This window comes from Panthera pardus, unplaced genomic scaffold (genome assembly GCF_024362965.1).
Source record: "Panthera pardus isolate Hobbes unplaced genomic scaffold, ASM2436296v1 HiC_scaffold_2, whole genome shotgun sequence".
NCBI classification, from domain to species: Eukaryota; Metazoa; Chordata; class Mammalia; order Carnivora; family Felidae; genus Panthera; species Panthera pardus.
Window position 1 is genome coordinate 51,235,935 of NW_026526765.1, and position 14,950 is coordinate 51,250,884.

The 14,950-nt window shown below is 48.8% G+C and overlaps 1 protein-coding gene across 2 annotated transcripts in view; it reads right to left on the minus strand.

The window, feature by feature from the left end:
• Positions 1-1,129: 1,129 nt before the first annotated feature.
• CCNJL (cyclin J like) overlaps positions 1,130-14,950 on the minus strand; it is a 58,318-nt gene continuing 44,497 nt past the window's right edge. For both annotated transcript variants that reach the window (XM_019433761.2, XM_019433760.2), the window contains exons 4-6: positions 6,703-7,005; positions 4,711-4,870; positions 1,130-3,223 (exon numbers count right to left, since the gene is read on the minus strand). In XM_019433761.2, the coding sequence (XP_019289306.1) occupies positions 2,800-3,223; positions 4,711-4,870; positions 6,703-7,005 (887 nt within the window). In that variant the 3' untranslated portion in view covers positions 1,130-2,799. The remainder of the gene's footprint in view (positions 3,224-4,710; positions 4,871-6,702; positions 7,006-14,950) is intronic.

Genomic DNA, 14,950 nt, shown 5'->3' on the forward strand with positions numbered 1-14,950 from the left:
CATTCTATGATACACATATTTTTACGTGTTAACGTTCCTGAAATAAGAGTACACTATTTAATCAGCAGTATCTTAAACACTATGTCATGGCTTAGTTGGTGAGTTTTTCTTGAATTCTCTCACTGGTGCATAAAATAATGGTACATCTTAAAGTAGACCTTGTGTTTGGCTTTGACATGCTTTATGTTGCTTAATCCTCATGAGAACCCTGTGAGGCAAGTGTTCTCACCCCCATTTTAACAGGTGAGAAGACTAAGGCTCAGAACAGTTGAGTCAACTCCCTCCGGACAGCTAGTAAGTGGTTGTGGTGAATTTTACGTGGTAGCTTGGCTAGGCTATGGTGTGTGGCAGTTCAGACACTAATCTAGATGTTGCTGGGAAGGCATTTTGTAGATGTGATTAACATTTAACAATCAGCAGGCCTTAAGTAAAGGAGACTCCTCTCCACGTGGGTGGGCCTCATCCAGCCAGGTGAAGGCTGTTAAGAGCAAAAAACAGGTTTCCTGGAGAAGGAATTCTGCTTCAGAGACTGTAACAGAAATCCTGAGTTTCTGGCTTGCCCTACAGATTTTGGACTCAACTGAAACATCCACTCTTACCCGAATTTCCAGCCTGCTGGCCTGCCCTACAAATTCCTAACTTGTCAGCCCCCACTGTGTGAGCCAATTCCTTAAAATAAATCTCTCTGGGGTGCCTGGGTAGCTCAGTCGGATATACATCCAAATCTTGATTTCGGCTCAGGTCATGATCTCGCAGTTTGAGGGTTTGAACCCCGTGTTGAGCTCTGTGCTGACAGTATGGAGCCTGCTTGGGACTCTTTCTCGTTTGCTCTCTCTCTGCCATTTCCCGGCTCATGCACGCACGTGCCCGTTCTCTCTCAAAAATAAATAAACATTAAAACATAGCAAATAAATAAATCTCTCAGATATGATGGGCTGTTTCTCTGGGGAACCCTGACTACTAGCGGTAGGGCAGGGGTGTTAAGCTCTACTCCGGGTGTCCCCAGAGAGGCCCAGCTCCACCGGAGCCAGTCTTGTAGAGCCCACCCCCCCACAGCCTCTCGGCGGGAGCGGAGACACCGACAGGGCTGGCTGAGAGTCGAAGGCCAGGAAAAGAACGGAGACCAGGAGCAGGTGATCTGTTTATTGCAAGACGCCTTCTTCTGCGTGCTGGGCTGGTTGTGAGGCTCTACTGGGGGGTCCTTCACAAGCCCCAGTCCCAGGCCAGACAGACACAACAACTTGGAATCCAAACCAGTCTCACATAAATAGAAGGAGGTTGGCAAAGGAAAAAGAGAAAAGCAACAAACAAACGCGTAGTCTTCCCACACTCATGTGACACAGCAGCACCGGTGCCTTATTCGCGTTACCTCTTCTTATTCTGCTTCCACACCGAAGCCTTCATCTGCTCTGAAAATCACCTTCGGATCCAATTCAGCAGCACATGGCCGCCTTCCTGATAGTCCCCGAGCCAGTCTCCTGCACCGACGGGCAAATAAGCCAAGAAAACCAAAATGGGTTCTTCTTAAAACAAACAAAAAAAATGTCTCCGTTGTTCTTTACACCTCCCAGTTCTGATGGGTGAACAGTGTATCCCCCCGACTCGGAACAAACCAAAAAAATACAACTAGCACAAGCCATGAGTCAGAATAAAAACATATTGCACATGGTTATGAGAGTCTTCCTGAGGGCCCTCTTGCTGTAGGTGCCCAAACACTGGCTTTCGATCCAACCAATTGCTTGCCTGTATTTATGATATACACCCCTGTCCATGCCCTGCTCCCTGACTCCAGCTGGCACGAAGCAAACATTCCACATTATTAGCCTTCCCTATTAGCCAAACTCACACACCGTAAGCACCTGGTGGAGTGGGGTTAGGGTCGTTGGTTGTAAACCTCTGTCTACCTTTCAACCACCTTCTCCTCTGGGTGGCTGTCAAAGTTCTACAGGTGAACACAGCATCCAAGATGTGGAATCTTCTTGAACTGAGAGCCTGGGGAGTTGCTCTCCCCAACCACCTGCTTGTTGTTACAAACTGGGTCCGAACCTACAGCCCTTGCATGGGACAGGCAGTGTGGCGATCAACATTTTTTCTCTCCTAAGGAATTTTCAAGTATCGTAAAATCCCTGATACACTATGTAAACAAGATATCTTACTGAACAGAAAGCTAGGTCACTTCAGGAAGCAGCAGCATGTGAGATATCTAAAAGGCCTAATAAGGTTTTAGGTCCGACAACAAAGGCAAGACAGCCGCCCGCCATGCCTCAGAAGGTCGACGCTTAGGCATACACACACACACAGCTCTTCTGTATGGAGGCAGGGAAAGAGCACCCAATGCGGCACCTGCTGGGGTCCTGAGGATACATCATGCAGTCCCCTTCTTTTTCAGTGTAGCTGCCACTGGCGAGAAGTAAAGAAGTCTTTGATGCTAAAAACCAAACATGCTCATGGACTGGCAGTCTGCATTCAGTTTCCAGTCTCCTGGCCTCTCACCAAGTCTTTCTCAATTCAGGGGCTCCCTCCTCCAGAGGGTGGTGGCCGAGCCATCCCCCTGCACCCCAGCTACATATGTGGAAGACGCTTTCCAGAGGAATGCTCTCGGGGGAGGTTGTCATGGACTGTTTTGCTGGGGGTCAGCTTTATTTAAAAAGAACATGAACCCTCTCTGTTCAAGGGTAACAATGAGGCTCTGTGGGGATGGCCTCCCCACTGCCTCACTCCGCTGAGCTCCCCTCACCTGTGTCCTCGTCCTCTGCCCAGGTGGGTCTCCAAGGGCTCCCTGTGTGGCCCAAAGGTGCCCTATCTGTCGAAACAGCCCGTGGGGAACGCGTGGCTTCCGCTGAAGTAGCTGCTTCCATAGGTGGCGGTGAGGCAGTGCCTGGGCTCAGCTGCAATGGCCATCTGCATGCTGAGGGGCGTGGGGAGGGACACAGGACACACGTCCAGGGGCTGGAGGGTGGGGTACAGGGCATGGAGGGAAGAGCTAGAGCCCCCTGAGAGCAGGCTCCCAGAGCGATGAGCCTGCAGCGAGTCCCGATAGGCCAAGCATAGGTCCTGCACGGGGGTCTGAAATGGCGCCAGGGCTGGTGTCGTCGGCTGGCTCAGGGTGGGGTAGGTGGGCGGCTGGAACAGCACCTGGGTGGTGGCAGGGGGTGTGCCAGGCACCATTGCCAAGGCCTGGCTCTTGACCGCAACAGCATCCTTGAAGACATTGTCATAAGCTCTGAAAGGAAAGGACCCGGGTAAGACTTGAGGTCCGAGGCCACAGCAGCAGACACCTGAGTGTGCCCCTCCCTCCCTTGCTAAGTGGGATTCGAGATCTGTGTGCTGTGAGCTCAGGGTGGTACCCAGCCCACACCCACTGCCTGTAGCACTGCCTCCCCTGTCCTCTGACTAAACTCAGGCCTCACACCTACACCCGGATCTGCCTCCTACAGAAAACCCCTTCTGACCCCAGACTCTAGCCTAGCTGTCCCCCAAAGCCTCTGTACTGCCCTATCTCGGCGATCAACCCCCCAGATGATAACTTCTGTATTACCACCTAGTCCTTGGTGTCGAGCACGAGCTCCAGGGGGAGGGGGCCCTCTGCTCTTGCTCATCACTGCATCCCCGGCATCTGGCACAGGGCCTGGCACTTAGATGAGCACCTCTGCCTTCAAGGCACCTGCAAACAGATCCCAAGCAAGCTGCCCCTGGGGTCTAAGTTTCACCTTCTGGAAAGGGAACCAACAGGTTTATTTCCATAAAAAAAAAAAAAAAGCTTCCCATAAAGCTTTTTGAAATAACAAATCTATTAGAGGCTCAGGTAAGACAGGAGCAAAGGGAGGCTGCAGATCTGAGAAGGGGATCATCCCAGAGCCACAACCATGGTGAAGAGGCAGGGCTGGTGGCCAAGAATCTGGGGGCACCTATCTGCACTCAGACCAGACCATATGCTCTGTTTCTGGGCACCTTCTACAAGCAAAGATTTTAAAACAAGGCCCAGAGAGCAGGGCAGACAGTTCACACAGGGATGAGACAAAGGCAGCTACTAGCACAGTTTCCCATATCAGGAGGCTGAGAGGCAGCTCTCCAGCGGCCTGGCCCCATGGTCAGTAGGGCCAGCATCCAGAAGATGCTGTCATATGCTGGGGGGAAGAGGGATGGGCAGCAGCCAGGCTGGGGTTCTCTGTCCTATCTCCTCCTTGTGGTCACCAGTGAACACCTGCACCTTCAATATCAGTTTCATGGTGTTGGGTCTGTGCTGTCTCTTTGTACCCTCTCTGATACACTGAACATGTCCTCACCAAGCTTCCCAGGGACCCTTGCGAGGAGGCCATGGCCTCTTATATAGCTGGCTAAGAGGTCAGCTTTGTGGCCACATCTGATCAAAGTAGCTGATTATAAGTCTCTCAGTGTTATCACCCATAAGACTGACTGGCACACGGGGATTCAGAGCAAACAGCCCAGACACTCAGAAGGGTGTGTCCATCACCTTCTCTTCTCCCCACCTCCTTGACCTTAAAATCACAAATTCAAAGCTACCCAAAATAGGAAGGACCAACTCTGCAAACCTCATTCTATCAGGAGTCACAATGGCCCACTTCCTGTGAGACACTAGCTCGGGGAACTGCCCTAACCCTCTGACTTTGAGAGATCGCCTGAGGTGGGTCTCCAGAGCAAGTGCCTCGATTATTTTGGAAACAAAGAAAGATCAGGGATGGAACTTACACCAGCAGGATTTCAATGCATGTGCTGAGATGTTCCAGAGAGTAATTTGAGATCCTCTGTAGGTCTCTGGTCCAGTAGGGGGAAAGCTGAAGGCAAATCCTGGAGGCCCCAACGCAGGCTGCGGCCACCACAGAAGGCTGGAATTTGTAGAAAATATGATCTGAAAGAGAATCACAGAAGTCGGCTTCATAGAACCTCACTCTGGAGTCCCAGTGGCCCTCCTTCCTGCCTTGTGCTTCCTGAGAACTGGCAGACAAGTAATTAGGTTCAAGGCTGTTCATTGCTGCATACACACACAAGATGAAAAATTAGAAAGAGTATGAAGTTCCATTCCTGAATCTTAAACACCTTGGCTCTCGGTCTGGGATTTCTGGTGTCAGCCTAGAGTAATGATTTTTCAAAATTTCGCCCTAACTTCTGGGGGGCTGCGAGGGGCTTGCTGATGGGCTACAAAGAGAACCACAAAACATGTGTCTCTTATTTGGCTGTTAGTGGCGAATGACACAGCATTTCAAAAGCTTCTGTTTTGGGGCATGACTACAGGCTACTTATTGATGGTAACAAAGCCTGGCTTACAGTGAGCACCCAATAAAAATTTGTTGAATGAATAAATGGTCACAAATATTTGATATACATAACTAAAACCAGCACCTGACTTAGTTTATGGAGGAATCTTCCCCCACCCTCAGCTTTTCTGACATATGATTGGCAAATAAAAAAACTATGCACATTTAAGGCGTACAACATGATCTTTTGGTATATGTATATGCTGTGAAATGAATCTTAATGTCCTACTAAGATATCTGGCAACCTGGCAAAGTCAGGCACTACTTATGTGCAAAGGCAAACTGTTCAAATTTCCACTCTTTGTGTGAATGACACTGGTTATTTGTGCATTATCATTCTGTCTTACATTGTTTATGATTTTTGATGACTTCCACATTTGCCTGTGAAAGTCTGAGTCAAGGCAGGTGGCATTACAGTTACAGGCACAGTTACAGAGTCAGACGCCTCAGATTCAAATCTTAGCAATGACCTTGGGTAAGTTACTTCACCTCTTGAGCATCAGTTGAGGAAACGGATTGGTAAAACAGGAATAACAGAAGTGATTTTCATGTGGAGTCATTGTGAAATTCAATGACATAATATACACAAAGCACTAAAATAAGGTGCCTGTCAATGGTACATGCTCAATTAATGCCTGATATTGTAATTGTTTATATTGGTTTTTTAAATTTTTTTTTTAATGTTTTTATTTTATTTTTGAGAGAGAGAGACACACGGTGAGAGCAGGGGAGGGGCAGAGATGGAGACAGAACCTGAAACAGGCTCCAGACTCTGAGCTGTCAGTGCAGAACCCGACATGGGGCTTGAACTCACAGACTGCAAGACCATGCCCTGAGCCAAAGTCAGGCGCCCAACCAAGTGAGCCACCCAGGTGCCCCTGTAACTGTTTACATTGTTACTTGGGACCATTTTGGTTTGTGGTGGGTTATTCGGTATTGTATCAACAGTATTTCTGACCTGGTATTTTACCTAGTACCTAGATATTAAGACAATGGGAAGACTGGGATTCACATGAGGTCCCCAAACAGGGTAACTTTATTGCTGAACTTTATTACTAAAACATACCCCCTCCCTCACCCTATCTGTACGACGACTGCTCTTCCAAAATGACCTACTTGCAAATCTGTCCCATTTGGATCACTTGGAATGTTCCAGGTTACTGTAAGAAAAACTACCAGGTGATCAGTAAGTTTGTAGGGTGCCGGCTGCCTGTATGTATATCAGCTGCTTTATTTCTCCTTTACATGGTGTTCACAGTACTTTGGGAGAATCCTAGCTCCTTCTCTGTGTATCCCCTGAGAAGTGGGAGTGATCTGGGTGGATGGGCCCCCGGTCAGCAAGGACTCCCTGGGTGGACACGCCTCTCAGATCCCGGCCTCTCTGTGGGTGGGGAAGGGGCTAACGGGTCCCGACGTCGGGCCGCACCTTGCAGGGTAACCTCTAGGAAGTAGTGGGCATACTCCTTGAGGCACTCTTTGGTCTTGCGGGGGCAGGTGGCGGGCCAGCTGTGGCAGTGCCGGTCCTTCTGGCTGACGGAGGCCGAGAGGTAGTAGTCCAGAAAGTGGGCGGGCGTGGGCAGGCAGAGGTTCCAGCTGAAGGCTTCCAGGAGCAGCAGCTCTGTGCTGAGCAGCTCCTTCTTGGTGAGGGTGAAGTTCTGGCCGTTCAGGACCCTCGTACTGTTTATCTGCTCCAGCTTGGGCACGTGGTCTTCCCTGTCCTCGAACTTACCTGCAGGAGAAGCAGATGTTACTGGAAGACAGCACTTGCCTGCACCCAGGAAGCAAAGGCCCACCTCACGGTGCCTGGACAGTGCTGACACAGAGCACAGAGAGCCAAAAGGCCCCACTGCCAAGCGACTAAAAGCACACATTTTGGATCTGCCAACCCTGCGCTTAAATCCCCAAGTCATCACGTCCAGCTGTGTGATTGTGCACAGGTGATTGTGCACAGAGGCCTTTCTATGCCTCAGTTCCCTCATCTATAAAATGGAACCTAAGGGTTTTGTCAGATACAACGAGAAAATGTACACCACATGTTCAGACCAGCACGTGGAACAAAGAAGGCACTCCACGGCAGTTAGAAACAGCAGTGAGGGCCTGGAGGATGAAGGAGCCCTCTCTCCACTCCTGCCTGGTCCTCACTAACACAATGTCAGGACTGGTCACGGGGTCAGACAGCCACAGTCAGAATGACCTTGCAAATTTGATCCTGTCCCCCCACATGTAGAAAAGCCCCTCAATGGCTCTCCACTGTCCTCAGTACTGGGTTCAAACCCTGTCAATAGCTTTTCAGCTTGGATTCCCTCAGAAACAGTTTGCTTAGGAGGTGAGCCTAGGAAAGACTGGTAAGTGGGAGAAGACAGGAAAGGGAGGAAAGCCAGAAAGGGAACATGATCTTGAAGTTATCCGTACCCCTGTGTTCACTGCAGCATTAATTACAATAGCCAAGACTGAGAAACAACCTGAGTATCCACTGATGGACAGAGAAAACGCAGTATTTATATACAATAGAATAATATTCAGCCATGCAAAGAAGGAAATCCTGCCATTTGCGACAACATGGATAAACCTTGAGGGCATTATGCTAAGTGAAATAAATCAGGCAGAGAAAGACAAATACTGCATGGTCTCACTTACATGCAGAATCTGAAAAAGCCAAACTCAAAGGTACAAAGAACTGACTGGTGACTACCAGAGGCAGGGATGGTGGAAACTTGTGAAGGGGGTCAAAAGGTACAAACTTCCAGCTATAAATTGGCCCTGGGGATGTAAGGTACAGTATGGTGACTAGTTAACAATGCTGTACTGTGTATTTGACAGCTGCTAAGAGAGATCTTAAAAGTTCTTATCATTAGAAAAACATTTGTAACTGTGTGAGATGATGGATGTCAACTAAACTTACATGCATACAATAGGTACATATATCAAATCATTTTTATACACTTGAAAACTAATATGACATTATGTGTCAATTATATCTTAATGCAACTGGGGTGGGGGTAACACTATGGACTTCTGAGGTGAGGCTTTAAAGAGGTCATGCAACTCCCACCTTCTTCCTCCCTTGGAGTGCCATGCTGAGACCATCATGTAAGGAAGCAAGCCTAGCCTGCTGGAGGTGGAGAGGCCACAAGAACAGAGGAACCCAGGTGATAGCCAGCGCCAACTCTCAGACATGAGAACGAGACCATCCAGGACCTTCTGGCCCAGCCCTTCCAGCGCTGTTTGAATGAGCATAGGTGAAACCAGCAGAGGAAAAAACCCCATGCAACCCACATTGCTGTTTTTTTTGTTTTGTTTTTTAGTGTTTATTTATTTATTTTTAAGAGAGAAAGAGGAGGGAGGAGCAGAGAGACAGAGGGTGAGAGAGAATCCCAAGCAGGCTTCGGGCTCTGAGCTGGAGCCCCTCCGACGTGGGGCTCGAACTCACAAACCAGGAGATCATGCCCTAAGCTGAAGGCTGGTTGCTTATCCGACTGGGCCACTCAGGCTTCCCACATATCACTGTTGTTTAAATCACCAAGTTTAGGGATGATTTGTTTGGCAGGAATAGATAACTGGGATATACTCCTATCCGTGGGCAGTGGCAAAAAGATGTGAAACCCCACAAACAGGCACGTCACACGGCTCAGAAGGTTCCTCTGAAGGAACAATGAGTAAATACCGGAAGATCCTGGAAATAAATGCCATGAAATAAAGCCACATGGAGTTAGATACAAACAAAAATTAAACACGAGTCTTGAGTTATCCTCAAGGGTCAAGGGAACTGAGGTATTTACAGAACAATCCCCAGCGGTCACCAGTGGTGGAGAGCTCCAGTGGCAGCTCCCACTGGGGAAAGCTCTGCAGGTGGGGCGGCTGCAGGCCCCCCAGCCTAAACCCACCTCTGCAGAAACCACGCACACCTGGCTGAGGCCTCTGTCACTGCACTCTCCGAAAGCCCCGTGCCCCCCTTCCTCATGAGCCTTCATCTACCCAGCCTGGATCACCCTTCCCCTTTCCCTGTTCACTCTGCCAACCTCTCCCCACCCTTCACCCTTGAAAGCCTTCCCCGACCACTGTCCTTGTTCTGGCCAAGCCCCACATCACATGGTGATCCCTGAGGCCTGGCTTTGGTGTGGTCGCCCGTAGCCTCTGAGCCCAGCCTAAGCAGGGGCAGAACACTGCTGAGTGAGTGTTGGAAGAGGCGGTGGGGTGGCCCAGCTGAGCTCAGAGAGCATGCAACAAAGGGTCCGCACACCTGTGCACAACTGTGAGTACCCTGTGACCCAGTTCTCACCACACTTTCATGCTTCTTAGGAGAGATGAGGAAGTAGCCGCTTTAGGCTGCCTTACAGCAGATACAACACATTTCTCAGGAAGGCTTCAAAAAATGTCACCAAGAGGGGCACCTGGGTAGCTCAGTCGGTTAAGTGTCTGACTTTGGCTCAGGTCACGATCTCACAGTTTGGGAGCTGGAGCCCCGTGTCAGGCTCTGTACTGACAGCTCAGAGCCTGGAGACGGCTTCAGAGTCTGTTTCTCCCTCTCTCCGCCCCTCCCCCACTCATGCTCTGTCTCTCTCTCTCAACAAACAAACAAAAAAAATGTCAAAAAAAGTGTCACCAAGAAACGAAACATTGGACTCTGGGAAGCCAGTGTCTCTATTTTCTCTGCAAGCTTTAAAAGAGTCCACTAAGTGGGCAAAGTTGGTGTGACGTGAGGCTCTGGTCTTTGATGGGCAGGAACTGAGCAAGTAGAAATATACAAAGCAGCAAAGAGTGGAGACTGATGGCTGACCGGCTCCTATGCAGCTTACAGCCACCCCAGAGCCTCGGCTGCCAGAGCCCTTATCCAGCAGGGCCTAAGCCTGGCATAGCACCGCCTCCACAGCTCACACCTTCCCTGGTCTTGCACACCTGGGCAACTCAGGCAGGACAGGCAAGATCAATGCTGTCCAAGGCGGGAGAGCCTCCTGTATGGCTGGAAATCCTGGGGTGCGGCTGGCTGACCAGGCCTCTCCAGCCCCCACACCCTCCCTAAATGCAGGACCTCTCCTCCGCCTGGGAGTGCTCATCCCTTCACTCACCTTCCTGTGTGTCCTTCAGCACTCAGTTCAGAGGCCACTGGCTGTCATTAAGGCACTTCTCATGCTCAGATTGCTTAATATCAAGTATTGATAAATGGCTAGCACCTGACCAATAGGTCATTAATGGGCCTAAGCCCATGAGGACAGGAACCGTGTCTGACCCATTTGCAGCTGTGCCCCCAGGTCCCAGCACGGTGCCTGACACAGAGTAGCTGCCCAATGAATATTCGTTCAAAGAATGAATGGTATTCTCTCTCGTTTTGTTTTGTTTTTTGAGCAGGGAGGGGGGGGCGAAGTGGAAAAGAGAGAGAGAGAGAGAGAGAGAGAGAGAGAGAGAGAGAATCTTTTTCTTTAAGTTTATTTATTTTGAGAGAGTGAGAGAGGGGCAGAGAGAGAGGGGGAGAGACAGAGTTGCAGGCAGGCTCGGTGCTGTCAGTGCAGAGCCCATTGTGGGGCTTGAACCCCACGAATCTGAGATCATGACCCAAGCCAAAACCAAGAGTAGGATGCTTAACTGACTGAGCCACCCAGGCGCCCTGTGAGGGGGGAAGAGAGGGAGGGAGGGAAGGCTCCACATTCAGCACAGAGCCCGAGGTGGGACTAGATCTCATGACAATGAGATCATGACCTGGGCTGAAATCAAGAGTCAGACTCTTAACCAATTGACCCACCTAGGTGCCCAGGTACTCTGTTGATAGTTGAATTTAGGGCCATTTAAATTGTTCTCAGATTATCTGTATTCCCTAATTTTTTCTCCCATGATCATCTATTCTTTGTACAACTTAAAAAGAAAAAATTTTCTTGCACAATTGTCCAGTTTTACCTGAACCTTATGCCGAACTAAGCCAACACTGTTAGCAGGCACTCAGTAGATTCAAGTAGATACAAGTGCTCTTTTCTTCCCCAGGGCAGAAGGTGGCAAGGTGAAGGTCACAGCCCGGCAAAAACATGCATCATACTCAGGGTGGCATTAACACTCTTCCACACCATTTCTGGCAGCCAGCAATCTATTCTAACTGGCAGATGTGCTCAGTGAGATTAGTTTCCTCCCTGCCCTCAGGGCTTTTCAAACCTTTCAGAGCTCTGCCTTTTTCCCAGCCACCAGGCCCAAGAGGATTAGCCTCAAATGGAAGGAGCTATGGATTACTGAAGAAATCTGAATTCACCTGCTCCCCAGGCTGGAGAAGCTTCTTGGGGACCCACCACACTGTGGGCCAGGGCCAGGCAGAGTGGGGTCTGAATCCTCAGAGTTGGCGCTGGACCTAAGAGCACCAAGCTCCACAGGCCGTTTGTTTCCTGTTTAGGAATATGCCCCCCATGGAGATGAAATGGCCACGCAGAATGGGAAGCGCTTCAGTAGTACCCAACACACACACATGGGCAGCCTTCGTGCTGGGTTGGGCACTGGATCCTCCCAGGCAGGTTGCGTTCAGATCCCCAGAAGCTCAGAGAACTTAGCTCCACACATCTAGGAGCGACCTTACAGTCCCTGCTCTTAATTGCTGGCCAGCAGACCCCAGCTTAGCAACTATTCCCAAGCACAATACATTTCACAGCCAGAAAAGATTTTATGAGTTTCCTGGTGTTGCACGTGCCTGGCAGACATTTCCTCCCCTCCTCCCATGACTGTGAGCAGGCCAGCCTTTTGTCCCCATTGCTGCAACCAAGCACCGCCACTCAGCTGCCTGCTCCTTATCGACAAGCTGCACTGACGACAGATGCCTGGAAGTCTTCAGGCAGGTCCCCTGGGAGGTGTGGGGGACAGAAGTCGGAATCTTTCCAAGTCACACCAGAGCCACAGATTCTCTTCAACTCCTTTAATGTACTTTTTGTTTGGAAATTTTTCAAATACACAGAAAAGATTAAATAATGAACACAGAGGACCCTTCAGCCAGATTCACCAACTGCTGACTTACAGCCACATTTATTCCGTGTGTGTGTGTGTGTGTGTGTGTGTGTGTGTGTGTGTATAAATACTGAGTTTGCTGGACTATTTCTTTTTAAAAAACATTTTTTTAATGTTTGTTTATTTGTGAAACAGAGAGAGACCGAGCATGAACGGGGGAGGGGCAGAGAGAGAGGGAGACACAGAATCTGAAGCAGGCTTCAGGCTCTGAGCTGTCAGCACAGAGCCCGATGCGGGACTCAAACTCACGGACTGTGAGATCATGACCTGAACTGAAGTCGGAAGCTCAACTGACTGAGCCACCCAGGCACCCCTTGCTGGACCATTTTTAATGAAGTTGCAGACGTGACAAGCCAGCCCTGGACAGTGTACAGCCCTGAAGTCATTTTCCTACATAATCATAATGCTATTACCAATTCTAAGAACATCAGGATTAATGCAGTAACATTCTTTTCTTTAAAAAAAAAATTATGATGTTTATTTTGAGAGAGAGAGAGGGAGAGAGACAGAGAGAGAGAGAGAGGGAGGGGCAGAGAGAGAGGGAGACACAGAATCCAAAGCAAGGCTCCAGGCTCTGAGCTGTCAGCACAGAGCCTGACGCGGGTCTCAAACCCATGAGTGTGAGATCATGACCTGAGTCAAAGTCGGATGCTCAACTGACTGAGCCACCCAGGCGCCCCACTTTCCTTTTTTTTAAAAAAAAATTTTTTTAATGTTTATTTAGTTTTGAGACAGAGAAAGACAGAACATGAATGGGGGAGGGTCAGAGAGAGAGGAAGACACAGACTCTGAAGCAGGCTCCAGGCTCTGAGCTGTCAGCACAGAGCCCGACGCGGGGCTCGAACTCATGGACCATGAGATCATGACCTGAGCCGAAGTCAGATGCTTAACCGACTGAGCCACCCAGGCACCCTCTTTTTTTTTTCTTTTTTTTTTTTTTTAAGTAAGCTCCACAGCCAGCATGGAGCTTGAACTCACGACCCTGAGCAATCAAGGGTTGCATGCTCCACTGACTGAGCCAGCCAGGTGCCCCGGCAATAACATTTTCTAATATTCAATCTACATTTGACTTCCCCTAAGGTGCCCAAAATGTCTTTTATTATAACCTTTGTTTTTTTTGGATCCAGGTTCAACAAAGCTCACACATGGTGTCCCCTTATATCTTTGAGTCCTATTCTTTGTTTTTCATGACACTGACTCTAGATAAACCCAGGCCAGTTTTCTTCTAAAATGTCCTATATTTTGGGAGCACCTGGCTGGCTCAGTTGGTAGGGCATGCAATTCTTGATCTCAGGGTCATGAGTTCAAGCCCCACATTGGGCCTAGAGACTACTTAAAAAAAAAGTCCCATATTCTGGACTGTTTCCTCATGATAAAACAGTTTGGGCAAGGAAACTACAGAGGTGATGTTTTGTCCTTCTTACCGGATCACATCAGGAGTTATATAACGTCAGTTTGTCCCGGCAATAGCGATGCTACGTTTGATCGCTTGGTTAAGGAGGTGACACCAGATCTCTCCATTTTAAAGGTACCATTTTCCTGTGAAATTAATAAGTAATCTGTGAGGTGACGCCTTCAGACTCTCTGAATATCCTGTTTCCCAACAACCTTTATTTTTTAAGTTTATTTATTTAGAGAGAGACAGAGACAGCGTAAGCAGGGGAGGGGCAGAGAGAGAGGGAGAAGAGAGAGAATCCCACGCAGACTCCACACTGTCAGCACAGAGCCCAATGGGGGCTCGAACCCACGAAACTGTGAGATCATGACCTCAGCCCAAACCGAGAGTCGGACGCTTAACCCACGAGCCACCCAGGCATCCCCCCACCAAACTTTAACTGAATGATTTGGCGTCCAGGAAGAATTCTTTCCTGAATAAGTAAGTAATTACACTGGGGTTGAAAAAGAATTTTTAACAATTCTATCATTCTATCTACATTTTTCTTTTTGGATGTTTACATTGTTCCAAATTTGACCAGTGGGAGCCCTATCATCATACTTATAAGATTAAAAAAAAATCCTAAAACTACTGAAGTGCTCAGCCTGCGTCTGCAGCCAGGCACAGGCACATGAACCCTTAGTGTAGGTGGCAGTGGTGAACCTGCAAATAATGCCCTACAAGACCCTTTGCACACCCGGCTGACCGAGTCCTCTTGCTACTCTGATGCACAGACAACCGGGAGAGCCCCAGCCATTCCTGGCATGTCACACAATTACTGGACTGACCACCACAAGTCCAGCCAAGTGGCCTGACTCAACCAAAGTGGCAAGACACTGTCAGTCCAGCAAGCCTCAGGAGGGACTCTCACAGACTGGCTTTTCTTTCCTTTTCTTTTTTTTAATAGCATTTTTGTTTGTTGTGGTAAAATGCACATAACATAAAATGCACCATTTTAACCATACAGTTCAGTGGCATTCAGTACATTCACATTGTTGTGCAACCAATCACTAGAACTCTTCTCATCTTGCAACACGGAAACTGTACACCCATGAAACCCAGTAACTCACTGTCCCTGTGCCCCCTCCTCTGGTAACCACCATTCTATTTTCTGTCTCTATGAACAGACTACTCTAAAGACTGGCTTTTCTTCTTATACCTATGGTCCTAGCATTCAAGCCTTCACCAGACCAAACAGGATTCCTGACTTTTCTGAATTAGGGCTGAGAGAAACAGTACCTTTAACTGCTTAAAAAAATGTTTTATT